General features: G+C 36.7%; 1 protein-coding gene across 1 annotated transcript in view; it reads right to left on the bottom strand.

The window, feature by feature from the left end:
* Positions 1-1,732: 1,732 nt before the first annotated feature.
* mboat1.S (membrane bound O-acyltransferase domain containing 1 S homeolog) overlaps positions 1,733-23,838 on the bottom strand; it is a 47,185-nt gene continuing 25,079 nt past the window's right edge. The window contains exons 6-13 of the mRNA XM_018269513.2: positions 19,941-19,995; positions 18,064-18,241; positions 15,700-15,892; positions 14,408-14,511; positions 13,580-13,644; positions 10,077-10,209; positions 7,762-7,913; positions 1,733-5,864 (exon numbers count right to left, since the gene is read on the bottom strand). Of these exons, the coding sequence (XP_018125002.1) occupies positions 5,702-5,864; positions 7,762-7,913; positions 10,077-10,209; positions 13,580-13,644; positions 14,408-14,511; positions 15,700-15,892; positions 18,064-18,241; positions 19,941-19,995 (1,043 nt within the window). The 3' untranslated portion in view covers positions 1,733-5,701. The remainder of the gene's footprint in view (positions 5,865-7,761; positions 7,914-10,076; positions 10,210-13,579; positions 13,645-14,407; positions 14,512-15,699; positions 15,893-18,063; positions 18,242-19,940; positions 19,996-23,838) is intronic.

The following is a 23,838-nucleotide window of genomic DNA, read 5'->3' on the forward strand; positions in this document are numbered from 1 at the left end:
CAGAAGTTCCAATTAGAGATAATTAGCAGCACTGAGGGGAATCACGGATCCACCAGTCCACAATAAGAAAAACTTTTAAATACATAATGATTCAGTGCGCTCTGGAGTAATACGTGTAAATCTCAGAACCTAGATGTGAAAATAAAAAGTATATAGTGCAGTATATTCTTTCTGGAGTATGCTCCATAATAAATAGATCTACTCACAAGATGTTAATCGGTTGTACTGTACAACCGATTAACATCTTGTGCAACCGATTAACATCTTGTGAGTAGATCTATTTATTGTGGAGCATACTCCAGAAAGAATATGCTGCACTATATACTTTTTATTTTCACACCTAGGTACTGAGATTTACACGTATTACTCCAGACCGCACTGAATCATTATATATTTAAAAGCCTTTGATATTCTGTCTGTTCAAAAAATCATCCAACATGCCTGCACATTTAGCCAGGACTTCTTCCTCTGGTCTGGCATCATTCTGGAGCTCTCACCAGAATTACATTTTATTTCACTATGCAAAAATATTTTTCTCTCATTTAAATTCAGTCACACTTAAAATGATACTGACGCTAAAAAAACTACTTTTTAAAATATGAATGTACATTAAAAGTTACCTATAGGTCATGTTGATCATTTTTTTGCTCAGAGGTTTGTTTTTACAAGTAATTGTTAGTTGAAGTTCCTAAACCTGACTGTTTTGCCAACCTGATTGTCCCATCTCAGCCTGTCAGTTAATGTTTCTAATACTAACGGACTCCTCCTGCACAAATATGGCAGCCCCGTCATACAGGAAATATAGGGCACTAAAATAAAAAGCCAGCGCCAAAGGCACAGGAAACAGACAAACGAAACAAAATATAGGGTAATATTGTTTTACAATGTTGCCACCTCTTGTGTGAAAAGCAAACCAATTGGTTTCACCTTATAAGTGTTACCCTCATTTAGTATTATCCTCCACCAAAGGGTTAAAAAACTTTCCTTAAGTGCTTGTTTAGGTGGGTACTCACAAACAGGGAATATCAACTTGCACGTAAAAAATCATGAAGCACTTCTCCTGGTATGAACTGTAAATCGACATGCAGCAGCAAATAGTGTAAAAACACCTCTTTAATATATTATAAACAAAAGATTAAAATGCACTCACATGGCAAAAATTTCTAAAAACCTTATCTATGCACCGTCCTCCTGGAGGCTCCCCCGGTATACAAACGTCCGCACAAGGAAGGTCCCAAAAGATCGAAGTGGCTTGGGAAGATGGAAAAGCGGCTTTTTGCGTCCGTTCCTCGTGTGCGATGCTGGGCGCCTTCCAGTGACGTCACCTGCCCTACGCGTTTCGTCTTGCGACTTCTTCAGCCTTCTTGCTCCTCTGAAGAAGTCGCAAAACGAAACGCGTAAGGCAGGTGACGTCACTGGAAGGTGCCCAGCATGCCATGTGAGTGCATTTTAATCTTTTGTTTTTAATATATTAAAGAGGTATTTTTACACTATTTGCTGCTGCAAATATAGGGCATCAGACAGGTAATGTAAAAGCATTGTGCAAATACTTTATGGCAAAGTTATAAGTAGCTTTCAAATGCAATATTATGATAGATGTAAAAAATAGTTTAATTTCTGGTGTCTCTTTAAAGCACTCCTATTAGAAAAATCTGATTTCTTTTTTTTTTTATTATTTATTGTTTTATTCATGGTTTTCATAAATGCATATCAAAATAAAATTGTAATAAATACAACATATAAACAACGCTTATGAATCATTAGTCTATAACTCTATGTGACTCTTCCAATGTATCTTTAGGTAGAATCAAGTCTCCCTTAAGATTTCTTGAGTTATCCTGTATTTATTCTGTTGTCATATAGCTGCACGGGGTGGAAGAAAAATCAGATTTCTAAACATTGTAGTCACCAAACATTTAAGGGAAACACAGGGGAAAAGGGTCTGCCATCTTAGCCAGCAAAGATGAGTGGTAATTTACCAGACCATAGTATGCTGAACATTTTTTTTTGTTAAAACACCTCTGATAAAAGTACTGCATTTATTATCGACACAGTATCTGACTGTTGAGCACTAGGTGTCACTGTTTAGCACGGTTACAAAATACTTTCTCCAGTTAATAGTTCCGTTACTCACTTTTTCCTACAAAACATGGACATTATCCCCAACAGTAATAATATCCAGAGGCTGACGGCCTGCAATGCGCAGATTACATCATTGTCTAACCTTGGGAATACAGTATAACCACAAACAGCTTAAGCCATTTTTATGTTCAATAAAATATTTGACCAAATATTTGTGAGTCTAACATACAGTAAATGTAGTTTACAAAGAACAAAGTACTGTAGTACACATATTTAAAACATATTTTTTGCTTTGTGGATGCTTTGATGTATTACTGAAAAGAGGTTATGAGTGAAATATTAATAATAATTGGGGAGCAGGCAGTTATGGCTGTGCCAAGGGCTGGAAATAAAATATTGGGTCCCACTTGCCTGTAGTCACACCAGCTAATGTGAAAGCCACTCAGGTCAGAATGCTGCAGGCGTGGATTAAGTTCTGCAAAGGCCTTGGACAGTACCTCAAAGGACCCCATATCCACCCCCAGTTCTGCCTCTGCTGCTGGGACTCCTACAATCTATGGGGCCTGGGAGCATTGTTCCCTCTAATTCCTTATAATTATTGTGTGTGCATTCAGAATGCAAGATTTTGTGTTTTCACACAAAATTCTTTGTGCACACCACAATTTGTTGTGTGCACTGGCCTTAAAATTTCTGTGATCACGCATGAAAGCACAGTTTAGAGGGAATATTGTCTGGGAGACTGCCTGGATTGCCCTTAAGGTGATGTGTCGCTGGCTGCAGGCATTGTCACTGCAAATGCACTGGGACTGAATACTTATGCAAACAGCATCTTCAAGTATAATTCTTTCTAACATGAAAAACAATCTCACATAAAAAACTGAGTTGCTGTGCTTTGAAATAAAAACGATGACCGAGAACAACAATTTGGCTGAGTATTTCTCATTAGGTAAAACAAGAGAATAGCTCAAGGGTTTGAATACTTTGCTAAAGTACTCTATGCCTCATTCACTATACTAAAGCTCTAGTGTGAAATTAGATGGCGGCAGATTTACAGGCACAATGTTAAAATAGATAAGCAATATTTCTTTGCAAATATTCAATTTTATTTCTGTATAAATTATTTTTACCACATCCCACAGTATCCATGTATGTACAATAACGCAGTTACTGGCAACTGAGTGTGTAAATGTTGTGCTTCAGCAACAAACACAAAGCATTTTCACCAACTCATTAATATGAGACAAAATAACCAGTTGTATTAAACAGTTGTTATGCAGAACACTAAAAGGTGCCATGGGATGCCATGCTTACCAAGCAATTCCTCTGGGATTGTCAGCTCTCATAACGGTTAGTTAAGCAATAGTTTACTGAATGGTTTTGTGATTTTTTTTTTGGGATTGTTAGCTATGGGTTTTCTAAAATGTAGACCTTAAGTTCATGGACACAAGGAAACTCAGTAAGTGAGATGAATCAATAAAATATAATTTTTTATGAGCTCATAACTTCACTTTGTAGTTGCGTGTGCACACCTTAAGTTCTTCCTGCTGAGACCGGGTCTCACAGTGCGCATCTAAAGGTCTTCCTTCTGTAACCAGCTCTCACAGTACATGTGCGTGCATTCGCAAAGGCGCCCCCCAGTCCAACCCTGCTAACACTAAATACCATTTTTAATCCTTGGCCTGGCAATCATGCTGCTCTTTAGCCACCATACTGTTGGCAAGGTTTGTTTAGAACGCAAGCGTGAAGAGCAAAAGCTGCTACTTTGCTGTAAAAGGGACACTAAACCCTGCTGCACGGCACTGATCTACCACACTTTACTGGACTACGTGTGGATGCACTGTTAAATTATGCTGGACTATAAATCCTAGCATACTTCAACAAATTATAAAGGTTAAGGCATGCTGGGAGCTGTAGTCCAGCAACATCGGGGTTGTATTCTTAAAGCAATATTGCTCAATACATCTTATCCCCAGCCCTCCAGGTATTGCGGCAGCATTAACATCAAAGAAATCCTCCAATGAGATTCCCAACTGACCTCTGCAAAACTGACTCCATGGTCTCTGTGCCTACACTGAAGTCTGTCCTTCCTTCCTATGTTTGATTCCAGTGAAATATAATGCCCCCAAAGTGGCATAATAATCTCTATATGTAAGAAAAGAGCATGATGGATGAAATAGTGCTGGGTATCAGCATTCTTATTGGTTGATTCTCTTGCATCTGTAATTAAGTGTTTGGTCAGTTGGATCTCATTGTTGAATTGGTTTCCTGTGTAAATAATTTTTTTCTCATCATCTACAGAGAACTATGGGGCACTCTGGGACAGCTTTATAGCTGGGTTTAGTTACCCTTAAAATACCACTAAAAATTACTTTTGCCATTTGCATCAAAATGTTGTTTAATTGTAATTTGCTAAATCATATCCAAAGAACAAGGGAGCCCTGGATTCCAATTCTTCCTTCAGTTCCTATTACAAAGATTGGGGTCCCTCTGCAGATTGCACCTACTCATGCAACTGAACCTAACAAACTGCATGCTAAAACGGACCAAGACAAGTACCGGCATTGTATCTTTGGCACAAATCAGTTCTTACTGGCCACTGTTATTAGCAAATAGCAACTGGTTTAATAATGTCATGTTACCAAATTATTAGATATGTGTGCTGGACATCATGAACAATAAAATAGAAAAAGGTATTTATTTTTAAAATTTGTCATTTATATATAATTTACTGTTGTTTAATTCCTAAAACATACATAAAAGTCACAAACATGTACATGTTCCTTCATGTGTCAACAGTGTGTAAGTGTGTGTTTTTAAATAGTGTAAATGTCAGACATACTGTATATCATTATGTATACTAAACATTCCTTCTTGCAAATTTGCATTTCTATATAAATATGAGCTGTGACAATGCAAGCCTCAGTTAAGTAAATGAAAATTTTCTAGGGGTCTAATAGGGGTACAAAAGCACAGAACAAAAGTGCAAGAGCGTCCCTTACTGCTCATTCACCAAGCACTTCTGTTGCATGTAGCGCTTTATTCAGAATCCTGTTTTGGTTAAAAAACCCTGCACAACGTGAAGAGCACAGCTCTGGCAGGCACAATGCAGCCTTGTACTTACAAGGTAGGTTAGGGGTGGGACGGGGGATGCCTATTTGCCTCCATTGGCCTGCCTGTTGTTAATGTAAGACTTTCCTTTAATTTCAATGAAGAATTTTAGCAACACCACACTAATATCTTAGAGTGGTGAAATCGTGAAGAAGCCTTTTAATAAAAATATTGCAAATAATTAGATAAATAGGAGCAAGAGTTCTGGTGTGTTTTTCCACCACTTTACATATCCTGTAACATAGTGAGAGGCTATTGGAATTCTTGTGCTTTTACTACTTATACCGTAGGTCCATGTATGGATAAACTGCTAGTGTCAATCAGTGCTTTTACACGACCTTGGAATGTATTTCCTGAGAATCCTTCACTACATCTGTCCTACAGGATTGGAAGCAAGTTCATTAGTATAAAATATTTGTAAAAATAAGAGAAACCACTTAAAATAATGTAACGCCATTTCAAGCAGTTAGCGATATATATTTGGCCATCTTTTTCCCAGCTTTGGCCTGATTCAGCTCATGTGATTCTTTACATGATCTGCTGAATGTTGCTTCTCCTCTGAATGCTTTATTTCATTGGGTTCATGGCCTTTGAAGAATACTCTTCCATTGAGCTTTGTTGGCAAAATAATGAGTGCAAGCAAGCATACAATATGCAGGTAGAAATACAATGACCTAGAAGAAGACAAGCAAGAATCAATAATTAGCACGAAAAGGGGCAGTTTCCCTTAAATGAACAGTAAGGTGAAAATGAAGTCATGAAAGGAATGACAATATAACATACTGTTGTGCTGCACTGGCAAAACTGGTGTCTGCTTCAGAAACACAACTATAGTTTATATCAACAAGCTGCTGTGTAGCCATGGGGGCAGCCACAGAATACATAGTAGATAACAGATAAGTAAGAATCTCATTGTATATTATAAATCTCATCTGTTATCCACTGTGTACATGTGCCTTTTCTCCTTTTTAAGCTCTGAATGGTTGCCCACATGGCTACACAGCAGCTTGTTTATATAAACTGACTGGGGCCCACACACATCCCCGGCCCCCGCAACAGTGACAAAGACTCAGATACCTCAGTCAGACCTGGACTGGCAATCTGTGGGTTCTGGCAAATGCCAGAGGGGCTGCTATAAGGTCCCATAGAAAGTCAGTATTTAGTGGGCTGTGGGGGCTGTTTGGGCCTCTTTGTGGGCTGATTGGGCCTCTGTGTACCTGAAATGCCAGGGCCTATTTTAATTCTCAGTCCGGACCTGACCTCAGTCCCCACCCTCCAGCTGCACCACCTTTTTTTCTGATCACAGCCATGACCAGGAGAGAGGTCGGGAGGCAGCACCAACAGCGGGCTTTTTCCCAGTGTCCCACCGGCCCAGACTGACCCTGAACACAGCAGTTTTACCAGTGCAGTACAACAGTACATTATATTTCCATTACTTTTTCTTTTACATTACTTCTAGAATGTTATAGATGGGCCTGTAGAAAGCAACTTTTCAATCGGTTTTATTTTTATAAAATCGTTTTTGGATTAGCCTTCCTATTTCCAGCCTGCAACTGTAGATCACTGATCGTGGCAACTGCTAATACAGTAAATTATTTTTGTTATACATATTTTTAATTGAAACACCACCACTTTGAAAAGTTGCTGATATGTGCCTGAATTCCTCAATACACTACCCTGGTTCATTGTCTCACGGATGGAAAAAGGGGAGACCACCCACCAGCGGCTATGGTCACTGCCTCAAAAACCGTTTTGCAGACAACTGTGCTTTCTCCAGATACCAAAGTATCTTGGATAACATCTATTGATTATTGTAACATATATCAACAAGTGAGAATTGAAGTGAGTAATCAAATTGTTTGTGTTCATATTAGGAGAATTGGTGAATGTGAGGGGCCCCTCTTCAATAGACACAATTTTTGTTTTTATGGGTTAGGTTTTTTAATGATGCTGGCAGAACTGGGAATAAATAATGCTTTTTTAATTTATCTAGTGATTTCTATTGTGTATTATGGATAATTAACAATTATCCAGGTGTTAAGTCTCTTTTCAAAGCAGTGGTGTTTCAATAAAAGTAATTGTAGACACCCTGGTTTAGCGCATCTTTCCTTATAATTTTATTTTGTATATTGAACTTAAAAATGTTGTGTCTATAGGCATAATTTTAATTAGTATATTTCTGTTAAGGCCCTCTACAAGACAGAGAAATAAAGCCATAGTAAAGAGATCGTTTCAGTTTCAGGCTTGCACATCAAAATGCAAATAACTAAGAAGAAAGTCAAAGTATTCCAAAGTTAATTAGCATTTTTTCTGTCAATAAAATTTTAGAAGTTAGTAAGGTGGTAATGTAATATAATGCACTAGGTTTGCCCAGTAGCAGTAACCCATTGCAACCAATCAGCAGGTAGAATCAACTAGTTCAAAAGCAAACATCTTATTGGTTGCTATGGGTTACTGCTACAGGGCAAACGTAGTGCCTTTTATTACACATGGGGGTAAAAGCCGGTTGCATTGCAGGTGTGGCAGAATTTTTTTTACAAGAAGGAGCATGAGAATAACATCAGAACATACCTGTACAGTTGAATGGATGGTCCTACTGACAGCAAAACAAATGGGGCAACGGTGTAGCAGATTGCCAGCTGTGTTGCAATCCAGGTTACTATGTCGTACAGAAATTTCCATGATGTTGAGGTTGTGAAGAAATGCCGAAAATTATTTCTCATCTGAGAAAAAAATTGATTACAGAAACATTCAAACTGGTGTTGATATTTTTTTTAATTACTGTAAATAGTATTCCTAAATATTTGTATTCATTTTTTTAATTAAAGACTTCCCAGTCATTGTGAATATACTAACGTTTGCTATTTGAAAGCAGACCAAAATGTAATAAACACTGACCACTTACAACTGAAACATGCATTTTTCAGAGAACAAAATCTAATTGAGCAGTGCACACTGTCAGGTAGAATACAGCTTAAAGTTATATTGACACTAAAACTTTTTAAAATATGAATGTATATTAAAAGTTACCTATAGATCATATTGATCATTTTTTGCTGAGAGGTCTGTTTTTGTAAGTAATTGTTAGCTGAAGTTTCTAAACCTGACTTTTGCCAACCTGACTGTCCCTGACTGTCCTGTCAGTTAATGTTTCTAATACTGCTGCACAAATATGGCAGCCCCCTCATATAGGAACATGGGGCATCAGACAGGTAATGTAAAAGCATTGTGCAAATACTTTATGGCACAGTTATACGTAGCTTTTAAAGGCAATATTATGATAGATATAAAGAAATGTTTAATTTCTGGTGGCAGTATCTCCTTAATGGCTACAGTTACATATTAATTTTCCTTTAATCTCAGATTCTCCTTTTTCAGCTTTAAATGGCAGCCCCCATGGCTGCACAGAACCAAGCTCATATTTGTGGCAAGCCCACAAAGGCCCTGCACAGAACAGCTATTATTGTGAAGCAAACACATCAGTTTTATCAATGCAGCACAACAGGACATTATGGGGGTTATTTATCAAAGTCTGAATTTATCTCAATATTTTTTGCTACAAACTCCGATCAAATCTGCTTGGGTTTTTTAAGCTTATTTGTTCACATTTTCCCGGAAATTTGCTTTGTGAGAAAAAAATCCGATTTTCATGATTTTTTTCGGATTTTTCCATCCGATTTTCATAATTTTTTCAGATTTTTCCATCCGATTTTCAAAATTTTTTCAGAAAACTTCAGGGTATTGCACGAAACCCAGCGCACATCAAAAAATCCTTTGGACTTCTCCCATTAACTTATATGCAACCTCAACAGGTCTGAGATCACAAATTTTTGTGATTTTTGCATTCGGAGTTTAGTAAATAACCCCCTACATTTTCATTGCTTTAAAATACTTTCATTATTTTGGTTACTGATCCTTTAAGGGCTAATGAGGTAATTAGGATCATGGACCAGGCAAAAAAAATGAAAAGAATATATAAAAGTATACTTAAACTTTTGCACAAGTTCCAATTAGTATATTTCTTGTTACATTGTTGGTGGAATAAAATGTAACTGTACTGTTTTCTGCAGTAGTCATTTACAACATTTCACTTACAATTAACTAAATAAATAATTTGCCACTGAGTGCCCAAACTTTTGCATTTAACTGTATATGTATGTATGCATGTCTTTATTTATAAGGTGCTACATGAATAAGCATTGCTGTACAAAGTACACAAAGTGAGGACAAGTGTAATAAATAATAATAAATAACAAGAATAATAATTAAGCAATAATTTAGTATAAATATACAGAGATTAAGGGGCAGATTTATCAAAGGTCGAGGTGAATTTTCGAATTGAAAAAATTTGAATTTCGAGCTATTTTTGTGTACTCCGACTAGGATTTGAAAACAATTTCAAACTCGAATATCATGTACTGTCTTTTTAAAAATTCGACTTCGACCATTCGCCATCTAAAACGTGCCGAATTGTTGTTTTAGCTTTTGGGGAACATCCTAGAACCTACTTGGAGTCAATTGGTGGACTATGAAAAATTTGGCAAAAACTTTGATTCAAATTCGTTCGAATGCGCTATTACTTTTATTTGTATGATTCACAATCGAACGAATACAGACCTACTCGATCGAAAACTGACCAATTTGGCCAAAGAAAACCTTTGACTTAATTTCAGTTGCCCCTTAGTGTCATGAACAAAAGACACATTAAGAAGGAGGTAACCTACCTTACCTCCTAGAGCTTACATTCTAAGTATGTGTGTGTATAGTGGCTGAATAATCAAAAGTAAGTTAAATTAAGAGTATGTTGTTATACTTTTGTGTTTTACTTCATGTGCATGTTCTTGCATATACAGCTGCACAATATACCCTGACATAAGGATACATACCGCTCTTGCAGAAAGCATAACAGGAATTGCTGTAACAAAAGTGAAATAATATCCTGGATAAACACCGTGCCACACCCCAGACAAAATAAATGTTAGGGCTGTCCGGTACTTGGGAGCCCTGTCATAACAAACCCTGTGGAAGAAAAAAAATATAAAATATCATGTGCAAAACTTAAAAAAGAGTTATAAAACTATAGGTGAACTGGACCCAAATTTGTAAAGATGGTGCTAAGTCCATGTAAAAACAGTCATCTTAAAGGAAATATATACCTTAATAAAGATTTTTTCCCCTTTATCATTAGAAAATATATGTGATATACTGTATCATGTACCTCAAAGCCACTAAATTCCATTAGATTTGAGTTCAATGTAAATGCTGATGAGGTTAAGAAGATGTTTATTAAACACAAATAAAAAATTGACGGGTCTCCCGCCACAAAAGCAGCAGAGATCCATGTTTTATATCTGATAATAATTTGTATGTTTTATATAAATAAACAAGGTTCTATATACGTCACAGCTATGTTCTATCTTTGTGCTGAATGTTTCATTTACCATTCTGAGAATTTTCCCCCCCCCCATTACCTATCCTTTTCTCATGTTTTTATAGTGTATTCCAAACATAAAAGCTTAAGTAAATAATATTAAAAGTAACAGCTTATTGGCTTTCACTATGATATATACAATACTAACAGATGGTGAATACTTAATGAGTGAAATCTTGAAAAAGTCTGTACTAAGATTTGCAAAAATCTGGTTATTAAATTGGAGACATAGGAGCTTTGTGCAATGTATTATTTTGATCTATACAAAATTTTAGCAAAGCAGTATAGCGGCACCATCTGGTGGTCCTGTTATGTACATTTTGTAAGAAAATATCTTAGAGGTTTATATCTTTTGATGCAGAGCTCAATAGCTTCAGTAGCAAAACAGTGGTAATTGTCCCTCCTTTGACATTACTTGCAAAATGCCCAAGTCTTGCCAGTGCACTCTTAGGGTCCAGCAGATTACCACCAAACACCAACGCAGCTTAGTGACACATTTCTCAGCAATAATCATCTGACCCACAACTGAAATAGTAGAGTCCTGGGAATTACCAGCCCAGTCGACAGAGAGTCATTTTCCAATATTTTGCCACACACGCCTGCTGAGCTGAAAACCTTGTGGCTGGTGATTTTGTCTTCTGCCATTACCAGAAAACCATAGGTTGAGTCAGCTATGGCCTTTAAAATTCTCTTTTCATATGACTTGCAGCTGAACACCATTCTGGCATCCTTCCTCATCCTGTGTTGCTCCAATGGGAAAACCTCATCCAAATTGTTGCCAGCTATTGCCTATAGCTGCCATTCAGCCTTTAAAACAGGGAATTCCTTACAGGTGTATGTTAATTGGCTGGAGCTTAAAAGCTCCCTGCTTCATCACTAGAGCTCCTGAGTTAAGGGTAGATGCACTATGGTCTATGGTACCATGTACGTTCTGCTCAGTCACACTGTTTGCTGGGGGACTTGATTTTAAATGCACTACAAACTTAGAATGCTAATAGTTTGTGTAGGACTCACCTACAATGAGGGCGTGGCATATGAGCTTACATATTTTGGCCAAACTGTGGAACTAACACCATTTCTTGTAATGATTATTTTTGAAAAGCAAAACATGTGCTGCCAATTTTTCTCCTTTTGTGTGTACAAATATTGGCTTTTTATCATTTATAGCAGCCAACTCCAGATTGTGGGTTAGACCGAGCGCTGATACAAGGGTGCTTCTAGCAGCTGGTCAACTCCACAGCATGTGTTAGACCGAGCACTGGTGATTTCTTTCTGTGTTTTGTAAACCTCATCCAAAGACTGAAAGTAAAGACAGACTTTTTGTAGATTAATCTTCATGAAATAATGTACAATGCTTGGTTACTTGCTTGTTGGGACCTAACTGTCTCGTATTGAATTATAATCTACAGTCTGGTCATTTCCGTATGGGACCAGACTGTAAATTATATCCTTATAAACGGCGGGTTCTGACGTCAGGGGCCCCCAGGCCGCAGAATTTTGACGCCGGCGACCAAAATTTCGACGCCGACCCCTCCACAAAATGTAGATTATAATGCATAATGTACCCCCTACTAGAAATTTATAAATATATCAGAAGTCACCTCAGAGTTATGTGACCTGTATAAATATATATGGTCACATAACTCCTCGGTGACTTATAATATCTTTATAAATTACAGTAGGGGGTACATTATCCACTATATATACAAGAGGTATGCTGAAAAATATGCACAATTTTTTTAAATCACAAAGGAAAATACTTTTTTCTTCTTAAAAATTCACTGCAACTTAAACAAAGCTGGCTGAAATACCTTTTCACTGCTGTACTTCTGGATTCTGTGCTGAGCTAAGCACAACTTTTCTGATGATGGCTGGCACAGTTATTGAACAACTGTCTGGCTTCTTGTTCTTCTCTCAGAGGCACCACCTGGTAACACCACCCACTCCATCCCTTAATTCCTCTGTAGAGAACAATCCAAATTCTTCTCATAACTAATTTCAAAGACTACCTAGAGCAGTAGCATGACATCTTTGCACTTGAAATCTGATTGAGTCAATGCCTCCTCCAAAACAGCTACATTTATTTCCCTCCTAATTGTGTCTGAGCCCTTACATTGGAAGTTCTGTAGGGCATGGAACCCCTTCCTCTTGCTGTTGATTCTTAACACTTAGCAATTGCGATTGTATTTGTGTTCTATTATTGTACTGTACCCCTTCAGTCTACTAATGTATTAGGTTTATTGAACAGTCTTGTTTATACAAGTAACACTATATTAATAATAATATTAACTGTAGATACTGCAAAGGCACCACTCACCCAACATCCCATCTAAAATTAAGCTGCACTGACTGAACTTATTGGAGGAAGGGATCTACCTCCAGCACTCTTTGCAGCTGCAGCAGCTAAAGTTGCAGTACTGGCAAGCTAGTGTTTTAAGCAGTGCCTGCAAAATCACTAGCGGAACATTTAACAGTTGTAGATATACACCTTCCTACAATAAAAATTTTTGTTTTAGGTCAGTGTAAATTGATATACATACAATATTCAACTATAAAGGCATATAAGCCCTGCTAGCAGATCTGCAGATAACCTGTTGTTTCTTTATGAAATGCTTGGGGCCTGGGGTTTTCCGGATAACAGATCTTTCCGTAATTTGGGTCTTCATGCCTTAAATCTACTAGAAATTAATTTAAACATTAAATAAACCCAACAGGCTCCTCCAATAAGGATTAGTTATATCTTAGTTGGGATCAAGTACAAGCTACTGTTTTATTATTACAGAGAAAAAGGAAATCATTTTTAAAAATTTGGATTATTTGGATAAAATGGAGTCTATGGGAGACAACCATTCCGTAATTTGGAGCTTTCTGGATATCGGGTTTCCGGATAAGGGATCCTATACCTGTATATACCAAAAGTATGCTTATTGTGACCTTGTAAGATTACAGGAAACATACCTCTTTAACCAAGCTGCAGTCTGAATATTCCAGTTGTCTATGTACATTTTAAAACTGGTAGCAGTCTAGGAATGGAAGGAAAAATGCATCTTAGCAATACAGGAAGCCTAAATTATTAGCTCATGAAGAAAAAGCCTTAAGGCAGATTTGATTCTAAAATTAAGTCATAGGTATTTTTGGCTCATATCTATGGCATCTAGTCCACTCAACCAAATATTCTCGCTCCAGTTACCATGGTAAATGTTTAAGTCTGGAAAAAAATATTTTGACAGTTTGCATTAATTACCAGGAGAGCTTACAAGGAACACATGAGTAGATTCTGTCAAACACTGAACTTAAATCAACTAGAAATGTCCTAGAACAGTCTAAGCAAATGTTCAAAAGCAGCCAAAGGCATTCATGGATTAAAGCACTAAATTTTAAACATGCTTCAGTGCAAAATACACTGTAAAGACATGGGAAAATTATATATTGCTTTGTATAAAAAAAATAAACACACAGGTCTTTTACTTAGGTTGAACAAAAGTATATTTCAATAATGACCATGTCATAAATTACATTATTCAAAGGGGCATGCCAATGATTAGACAAGTCCTGATTCTCTTGTAGGCAGTACCATATAGACAAAAAGGTGCATAATTTAAACTGAGGGCAAAAGCACTTGTTTGTGCATTTTTTCTTTTGCTCAACACACCCCATCTAAATAAGCTTTTTTAATTTCACATTAAAATACCTTACACATACCCAATCTGACAATTTTATTACATAAATGAAGCCATTTATTTTAGATTACTAGCATACAAAGATCAACATATGTTGTAAGCCCACCTCAATGTTCCAGATATTCAAATTGGAAATCAGATCCCAGCGAAACTTGCCCTTATCATCCACTCCATTAAAACCATAACCAGCAGCATTGTTAACTGCATCAGCTAAAAAAAAAAGTAATATAATTAGGAGCTGGTCAATTTAATACAAGTGCTATGTAAGGTTTCCACCTGATAAATATGTCATATTTTTTTATACCGGCCCATACATCCATACCCATAATAATTTACATATAATACCCATATAATTTATTTTAGCAGAAGTAATTCTCAGTATCAAATCAAAGTATTTTCTGGCATTTTTTAGCTGTGATATAATATAGGAGATAACACACGCATGCCACGCAAGTGTGTGTGGGGAAGGCATTACAAAAAGTAATAGAACAATAAACATTTAAAATATACAAAATCTGCAACCTCCTGGGTTGAGAAAATTTGTAAATTAAAATGAAAAATAGGGTGTAGTAACTGGTCATTCAAGTAAAATGATGTTGGGGGTTTCAATATTAAGGGGCAGGTTTAGTAAGGGTCGAAGTGAATTTCGAGTTTTTTTAAGCCCAAAACTGTCAAATTCGACTAGGAAATTATTAGAATTCAAATGACATTCGAGTTTTTTTGTATGAAAAAAACTCGAATGTCATTTGAATTTTAATAATCGAGTTTTAAAATTCTAATCTAATTCAATTTTAGAGTTTTCAGGTCGATCATATTCACCCGAGTTGAAAAAATTAAATTTTTAAAAAAAATTTTGATTGGTCGAATTTCAAATTCCTGGGAGTTTTTCAAACCCTTGATAAATCTGCCTCTAGGCATCCCTAATATAGATATAGATACTGTATCTTAGTTGGGATCAAGTACAAGGTACTGTTTTATTATTACAGAGCAAAAGGAAATATATTTATTTTTATTTGAATTAATTGATTCTGTGAGACCAATTAAGACCAATGTACCCTTCTGCGTTTGCCAATCTGTTTTTTTTTTAAAATCGTTCGATCGATTAAATCGTTTGAACGAACGATTTTACTTTGATCGCATATGGCCATATCCGATCAAAAAAAACTTTGACTTCGAATATCGTACTACTGCAATTCGACCCTTAAATGTGCCCCTTAGCTTATGATAGTGTGTACAAGACTTAACTGCATTTCTCATTTATTTTGAAAACAATTATGAACCAACAATGTAACATCATAAAATCTTTCTGGTAATATAACTCATTTTGAAAATAGCAATACACGAACTACATTTTCAGCAGCTTATGTTAAACTATCCAATTTGGGTGCAAACACTTACCTAACGTCCATGCAAAGTAATACTTTGGCTTGCAGGCCTGGGTTGCAATGTACAGATAACCCAACCTTTTCAAGAATGAGGCTTTTCTCATAAATGTTTCATCAACTACATACAAAATTGGAAAGGCCTTGGTAAATGTCACAAAAACAACAAGAGATGCTGCAGTAACAAACAGCTTGTATAAAACTGCTTCCTGAAAGTATAACATAGAAATGCTTGAGTTTATCATTCATATGGCTACAAATTTATCAGAAAAACTCAAATAGAATCTTATACATTCAAACAAGCCCTGCACAAGTACTTTGAATTGGAAAAATTCAAACATTGTTCACCTATAACTCTCAGCTTTCTTTGCTGGGCTGGCTACAATACTAAATAAACATCTCTAGCTAACTGCACACATAGACATTTCTTTCAGCAGCATTCTGTGTCATGTAAGGGCAATGACACACAGAACATTTTGCCACCCAAGCTAGTCTATGGAAGAGTATTTTTAAGCTTTTTCTGTCCTCCCTCCACTTAAACATGACACAGGAGGCAAGTCAAACAGTGTGCCATTGCATCTCAGATGACATCTGCCCCTCAGATCATAAGACAAAGGTCCTGTCCCTACTCCAATATTCTTGATATCACAGAGAAGAGACCTCTGCAAGTGCGAAAATACTAGATATATATAAGCCACATAAAACTATCTACACAAACTAGGGGTAAATTTAGATGAAGAAAACAGCTGCTGTTATATAAGTAAGAACGAGGCTTTTACCTCTGTGTGCATGTATTTAGGGATCTATTGTTTAACAACTCATTGTTCTATCAAAGTTTTACAAATTATTAAACATCTGTTTTAAAACTCTTTTTTTTAAATGTACACAAACTAATTAAATTATTTTCCTTTTAATTTTATTAAAGGGGTGGTTCACGTTCAAACAACTGGTAGTTTTCCGAAAGATCAACCGGAAGTAACGTTTTTTTCCAATTACTTTCTATTTTCTATGTGTCAACGTTTTTCTAATATTGAAGTGAAGGGGAGTTGCCAACCCTGTAAACTGTTCTAAATTGATACATTTAGTTGATACATTTCTTATCTTTGTCCATGATGAGCAGAGTTTCATTACAGGCAGCTGTTGGAATTTATACAATAGTTGCTAATGCTCCAGAGAGAGATGATGCTGAGAAATGGATCAACTAAACGTTGCAAAATTGTAACAGTTTAGAGTCTGCGCCTGAATTACTGAGCTGCCAGATTCAAACGTCACAGACAGGAACATTCAACTTTAAACTTAGATTTTGGGAAAACAGTAAAAAATAAATAATGGAAAGTAATTGAAAAAAAGTCTTTATTTCTGGGGGAAAATCTGAAAACAACTGAACTGAAAAAAGTGTTTGTAACCCCTTTAATGGAAAGATTAAAAGGTACATTTCACCTTTTCGTAAAAAGCACCCTTTTCATAGAGATTATATTTTAAAGAATGGTTGCAACTGGGTTCGATTTTTCTTTTTTTTAATTTTAATTACAACCAATATGGCAGTGTGCAAAGTTAGTAGGATACGCATTTCTGAGCTGGGTAACCCCCTATCAGGAAATATGAATAAATGTATAATTTGCCATACTGGAGAAATACTGTATATAAATATGCATATAACAGGCACACAATCTACATTTGCAAATCAAAGCAAATGTCTTGAGCACTATATGTCTGCATAGGGCTGAGGATGCAATCCATAACGGCTCTGAAGATGCCTCATGTGATCCAGTTCCTAGGTTTTGGGTTGCCTATTTTTATCAATATCATTTGGCCGAATACTTATCAACCTAGCCAAACAAGCAGATCTTATTTGCTTAGCTCTGCTACAAAAGCATTTTAAAAATAAGATCACCCTAGTAGTCATTACTGTTAATCGGTCTATACTATAATATGTTCATTTCTTAAACCAGCCTGAATTTCTTCTAAACATTGTTTTACAAACCAGTGATTTTATTGCAATGTGCCATATAAACACTTGTAATTTTAGAAAAGACAGTATTCAAGACAGTATTCAAGGACACTGCTGGAATAACAAAATCTGAAAATGTTATGTGAATTAACCTGCCTCTGGCATCATTAAAAATAAAATGTAACCATGGCCTTAATAGCCTGGACAATGCTAAATATGCAAAACACATATGAAAGACATAATGTAAAATAACAAATTGTATATTAATAATTTGAAAAGCTATGATGCCAATTTGCCATCAGCATAAATAAATGTTAATTGGTATGGAGATTCAGTATGTGACATTGCAAGGACACAATAAGATCATTTTGCAGAAAACAGAATATATAGTAATATATATTATACATAAGTAATGGAGTATGTACTCACATTTGGAGATGGATTTGAAAGTTTAGTGTATCCATTCCCTTTTGAGTTGAGAAGCTTTAATTGGATATGTCGCCCTTCGATGAATGCAATATAATCCTGAAAATTGCTGCATGGTCCAGCAAGAACACTCATAAAATTGAGGTGATAGCTCAAGTATTCCAAGAATGAGGGTTTCTTTCTGTGAAGATAAAAGCATGTAATGCTATGCTCATAAAGACAGAGAATGTTTTTACAAACATCCCATCTAAGACCTATGCAAAAAGAACCACAAATTAAATTTTCTTAATGGTAAATTGAAAAAAATATACTTTCAAAAATAACATACATTTGTGCTGCCATAATCTCATGAATCTGAATCACGGGCAACTAATCTATATAGTCTTTAACACATAAAGCATACAATATACTCAAAAGTTCCTCAAATGCAAACAATCTTGATATTTGAAGAATTTTTACAATAAAACACAAACAATAGAAGCATTTGGGCTTCTTGTGTTGCCCATCAGTATCAGTGAGAGCCAGTACATAATGAGCATATTATTTATATTATTAATAATATTATTAATAACTCTGACCAGAGTACCATAAAACTGACCATAAATAGGGCAAGAAGAGGAAAATCACACCTGAGTAATTTTAGTACAGCCTGGTCACACACACACATTGATGAGCAAATTCAAGAGTGGCAAATTGACCAATATACTTATAATAGGGATACAAGGTTTTTTATTTTGATCTACTTTGGTGTTCTTGCACCAGTTAATGATCAGTCAAACTACTTATTTTAAGGGAACAAGCACATGTACACACAATCATAAAGAGAAAGAGAATAAAAAATTCTCTTCATGAGTGACCAAATAAAAGTGGTATGCAGGTGAGTCTGTCCCCTCTTTGGCGCCCAACATTTGGGATGCACAAGTTTTACTTGTCATACAGCAGTCGAAAAAAAATGCCAGCAGCCTCCTGCAGACCGCTTAATTCTTAATGGGGTTGTTCACCTTTGAGTTAACTTTTAGTATGATGTAGAGAGTGATATTCTGAGACAATTTGCAATTGGTTTTAATTTTCTATCACTTCTTTATTCAGCAGTTCTCCAGTTTGTATATTGAATAACAGACTGGAATATGAACAGGAGAGAGCCTGAATAAAAAGATGATTTATAAAAAGTAGCAATAATACATTTGTAGCTTTATAGAGCATTTGTTGACCCCCATTTGAAAGCTGCAAACAATCAGAAGGCAAAAATTATAAAAACTATGAAAAAATAAATGACAACCAAATGAAAAAAGTTAGCTTAAAGGAGAACTAAACCCTAAAAATTAATAAAAATGCCATATTTTATATAATTAACTTATTACACCAGCCTAAAGTTTCAGTTACTGATCAGGCTTATATTGTAATATTTATATTCTATGCATACTGTATATTGTGAGTGGGTCCCTAGGCTCAGTAAGTGACAGCAACACAGAGCATATGCAGTGAATCAACAAAAAAAGAAGATGGGGAGCTACTGGGGCATCTTTCGAGACACAGATCTTTACTGCTAAAGCGCTGTGGTTGCCTTGGGCTGGCACAGAAGCCAAAAACATAATGTACATCATTTTTTAGCCTAGTTCTTTAGTTAGGCTTTAGTTCTTCTTTAAAGGTGAACCACCCCATTAATTGGAAAATGCAGTATATCATCCTGCATGTATATGTTTCCAGGCAATAAATCTGTTTCATGAATAAGACAGCTACAGGTGGCACAGTATTAGCAAAACTCACACCTAATAGGACTGACAAAATGATAATCTTTTTCTCAGATTCAGTCCATGAAGTTAGTGTGAGTTATTTTGGGTGAACTGGGAAACATTGGAACAGGGTGTGAAAAGTCTTACTTTATAGAATACTGTTGTTGATCTTTGGTGAGTGCTTTAAAACTCCTTCCCAACCCTAGAAAGAAAAGTCACAATAATATTAATATGATACAAAATAATAAGAAAAAAAAACACCCACCAAGGACTAGCGACAGACCTGTAACTTCCAAGTCATTCTGTATAGAATTCACGTTTGAATTTGTTTTTTTAAATAAGCTTGAGAAAATTCACACTTGCATGTCTGGAAATATTACATAAGACCATCGCAGTATTGGGCCCTGCAAATTGTTATGGAGCCAAACTGCTGAATAGATGCTGCAAACATCTCTGGCTCCTACTGACACTTCTACTGTTTTGGCCATGTATCTCCTCCCCAGTGATCAGCAATGGATCATAATGTAGGAGATGCAACCAGCCACTTGAGACCAATATCTCTGGGTTTGTTGTTTGAGCCCCTTTGAGCTACAAACAGAAATCCTTGCACTGCGGTGATTAGCACCAATAAGGGTGCAACTGGCCTGTAATTGTTTTTTGATCAATGACTACCATGTCTTTGCTTTATAAAATACATTGAGCAAGTTTCATCTTTCAGGGTATTCCATGAAAACAGAGTTTTTAGGAGCAAAACTTGGTTTCTTTCCTAGGATTTTTTCTGTTGCACACATATTCATAAGTAAGGGAAAAACCAGGTGAATATTTATTCCTCTTTTAAACTACAAGGCCTTCTATATGAAAATATATAGATAATTATAGGCATCTGACAGGTAATACAGGTATGGGATCCGTTATCCAGAAAGGCCATATCCCATAGACTCCATTTTATCCAAATAATCCATATTTTTAAAAACAATTTCCTTTTTCTTTGTAATAATAAAACAGTATATTGTACTTGATCCCAACTAAGATATAATTAATCCTTATTGGAAGCAGAACTATCCCTGTTGGATTATCTAATGTTTATATGATTTTCCAGTAGACTTAAGGTATGAACATTCAAATTACTGATATATCCATTATCCGGAAAACCCCAGGTCCCGAGCATTCTGGATAACAGGTCCAATAGCTGTAGTATATTATATTTAAGAGCTGCCTGAGTGAAGCATGCAGCAACCACCTCCAGCATAGTTGTTCAATATACAATTCAGATTAAAAAACATCCAGAGGTTATCTTCTTTAATTAACTATGAAGGCATAGGCATGAAATTCCTTATTTCCAGTTTCCTTCCTTAAGAACAGTAACACAAAAAATGCAAGTGCTTCTCAAACTAGCAACATTTTGACAGCTGGGGAATGCAGATGAGCGAAAGTACCTAACGGTGAAAAGGTATTTTTCCTATCAACTAAAATAAATTTAGCAGCCTGTTAGTGCAGATGCCAAGCTGATATATTAAATTGAAAGTAGATTCAGCAAACCCCCCATGGCTTCACGACAGGTTGTTTATATAAATTATAGTAGGCTTTCTGGAGCAACCACACAACTTTTACCAGTGTAAAAGGTTAACTTTTATAATTTTATAGAATGGCCTATTCTAAGAAACTTTTCAATTGGTCTTCATTATTTATTTTTTATAGTTTAGGAATTATTTGCCTTCTTCTCCTGACTCCTTCTAGCTTTCAAAAGGGGGTCACTGACCCCGTCTAAAAACAAATGCTCTGTAAAGCTACAAATTTATTGTTATTGCTACTTTTTATGACTCCTCTTTCTATTCAGGCCCTCTCATGTTCATATTCCAGTATCTTATTCAAATCAATGCATGGTTGCTAGGATAATATGGATCCTAGCAAACAGATTGCTGAAATTGCAAACTGGAGAGCTGCTGAATTAAAAGCTTAACAACTTAAAAACCACAAATAATAAAAAACGAAAGCCAATGGCAAATTGTGTCAGAATATCACTCTCTATATCATGCTAAAAGTTAATTTAAAGACAAACAACACCTTTAATTACTTTTATGAGGTAACCACTAACTTTACTCTCAGAAACAGACCCTGATGGCATGATATGCCGCACTCATGACAAGCGGGCTACTTATTTGTGGTAATTATGACTAAAGAGGGAGGGCACCGCACAGAGCTACTCAAGTGGTTGTTTTGTTTACAGCTTATATTGAACTCTCTGCACTGGTCACCCCTGTGTAATTTGACACTTTGTTATGGGTGAAATTCTACCTACCGGTACATTTGGGGAAAGGGGTAGAAGGGGAGGGAAATGGAATGGCAAGTTCATACTGTTTAGTGTATTGTTTTTCTAATCATTCTGTTATGTTCAGGAAAGCAACAATTAGTAGGGTTACTACGGATATAACTACACATATACAGTATGGTCCCCACTGAAACGCTTGCCCCTATGACCCTTAAGTTAATGCGCTGGAAGGTGCGGGGTTGCAACAACCCCATAAAGTGCAAGCTAGTACTGGATTACTTAAAACAAAAGGGAGTAGGCACTGCGTTACTGCAGGAAAATAACCTGATAGGGAGTAAAATATTAGCCTTGAAAAACCATGGGTGGGCTGGCATTTTCATTCCACATATAGCTCACATTCCTCAGGCGTCACAATACTGGTATCCAAACATGTCCCTTTCCAACAACTAATACTGCACTCTGACTTGAGGGGCAGATAACTCTTTTTATATGCCAATATTTTTCACTGTGAATATGCCCTAGCAAACATACATTCTGCCATCCTTTGACCCTGCTTGTGTTCTGCAGTCAATTCAATTTATTGCCCAATACCCCCATGCACGGGTCATAGCAGCAGGTGACTTTAAAGGAGAAGGAAAGGCTTGTTGCACTTGGGTGGTGCCAAATGTAAGGCACCCCCAAGTGATTGTATTAACTTACCTGAAACCCCGGGCCGCTGCTCCTATCAGCAGAAAACTGCACTGGCCCGGGGTTATACCAGTGAGCAAGACCGAACGATCCACTTCTGTCTTCTTCTCTCTTCAAATTTCCAGGGGCAAGCACATGCGCAGTTGAACGAAATAGCCGACTTTTTAGTTAAAGTTCGACTTCTTGTTCTAGTGCGCATGCGCAGCCAAGCGAAGACAGAGGGAGACGGAAGAGGATCATTCTGTGGTGCTCGCTGGTATAACCCCGGGCCGGTGCAGTTTTCTGCTGAAAGGAGCACTGGCCCGGGGTTTCAGGTAAGTCAATACAATCACTTGGGGGTGTCTAACATTTGGCACCCCCAAGTGCACCAACCCTTTCCTTCTCCTTTAATACATTACTGGATACTACACTAGACAGGCTAAGGATAAGACATTATGATGGGGTTGACACCATGCTCCAACCTGGCAGATCTTACAACCGGGGTGGGTTTCATTGAAGTATGGCGACACTTTCATCCCCAATCCAGCCAATATTCATACTTTTCAGCCTCCCGCTTTGTGCTGTCCAGAATTGATTTTGCCTTTAACGGTACCTCTTTAGCCAACAAAGGACAGGCAGAATGTCTACCTAAGGGAATAACTGATCATGCCCTCTAGAGTTAACGTTCACCCTAGGGTAAATACAGAGTAGGGTTCAATGGGCATTAAACCAAATATGGCTTGCAATTCTAGATAACAATAAGGAACATGAGGCTGCAGTGATGGAATTCTTGTAGCATAATGATAGTATCACTGACCTCAATATCCTGTGGGATACCTTTAAAGCAGTGATCCCCAACCTGTAGCTCGTTAGGAACATGTTCCTCTCCAACCCCTTGGATGTTGCTCTCAATGGCCTCAAAGCAGATGCTTATTTTTGAATTCCAGACTTAGAGGCAAGTTTTCGTTGGTTAAAAACCAGATGTACTGCCAAACAGAGTCTCCTGTAGGCTATCAGTCCACATAGGGGCTACCAATAGCCAGGCCCGGATTTGTGGAAAGGCCACCTAGGCCCGGGCCTAGGGCAGCAGGACTTTAGGGGGGCGGCATG

The sequence above is a fragment of the Xenopus laevis genome, chromosome 6S, assembly GCF_017654675.1.
Source record: "Xenopus laevis strain J_2021 chromosome 6S, Xenopus_laevis_v10.1, whole genome shotgun sequence".
Taxonomy (NCBI): domain Eukaryota; kingdom Metazoa; phylum Chordata; class Amphibia; order Anura; family Pipidae; genus Xenopus; species Xenopus laevis.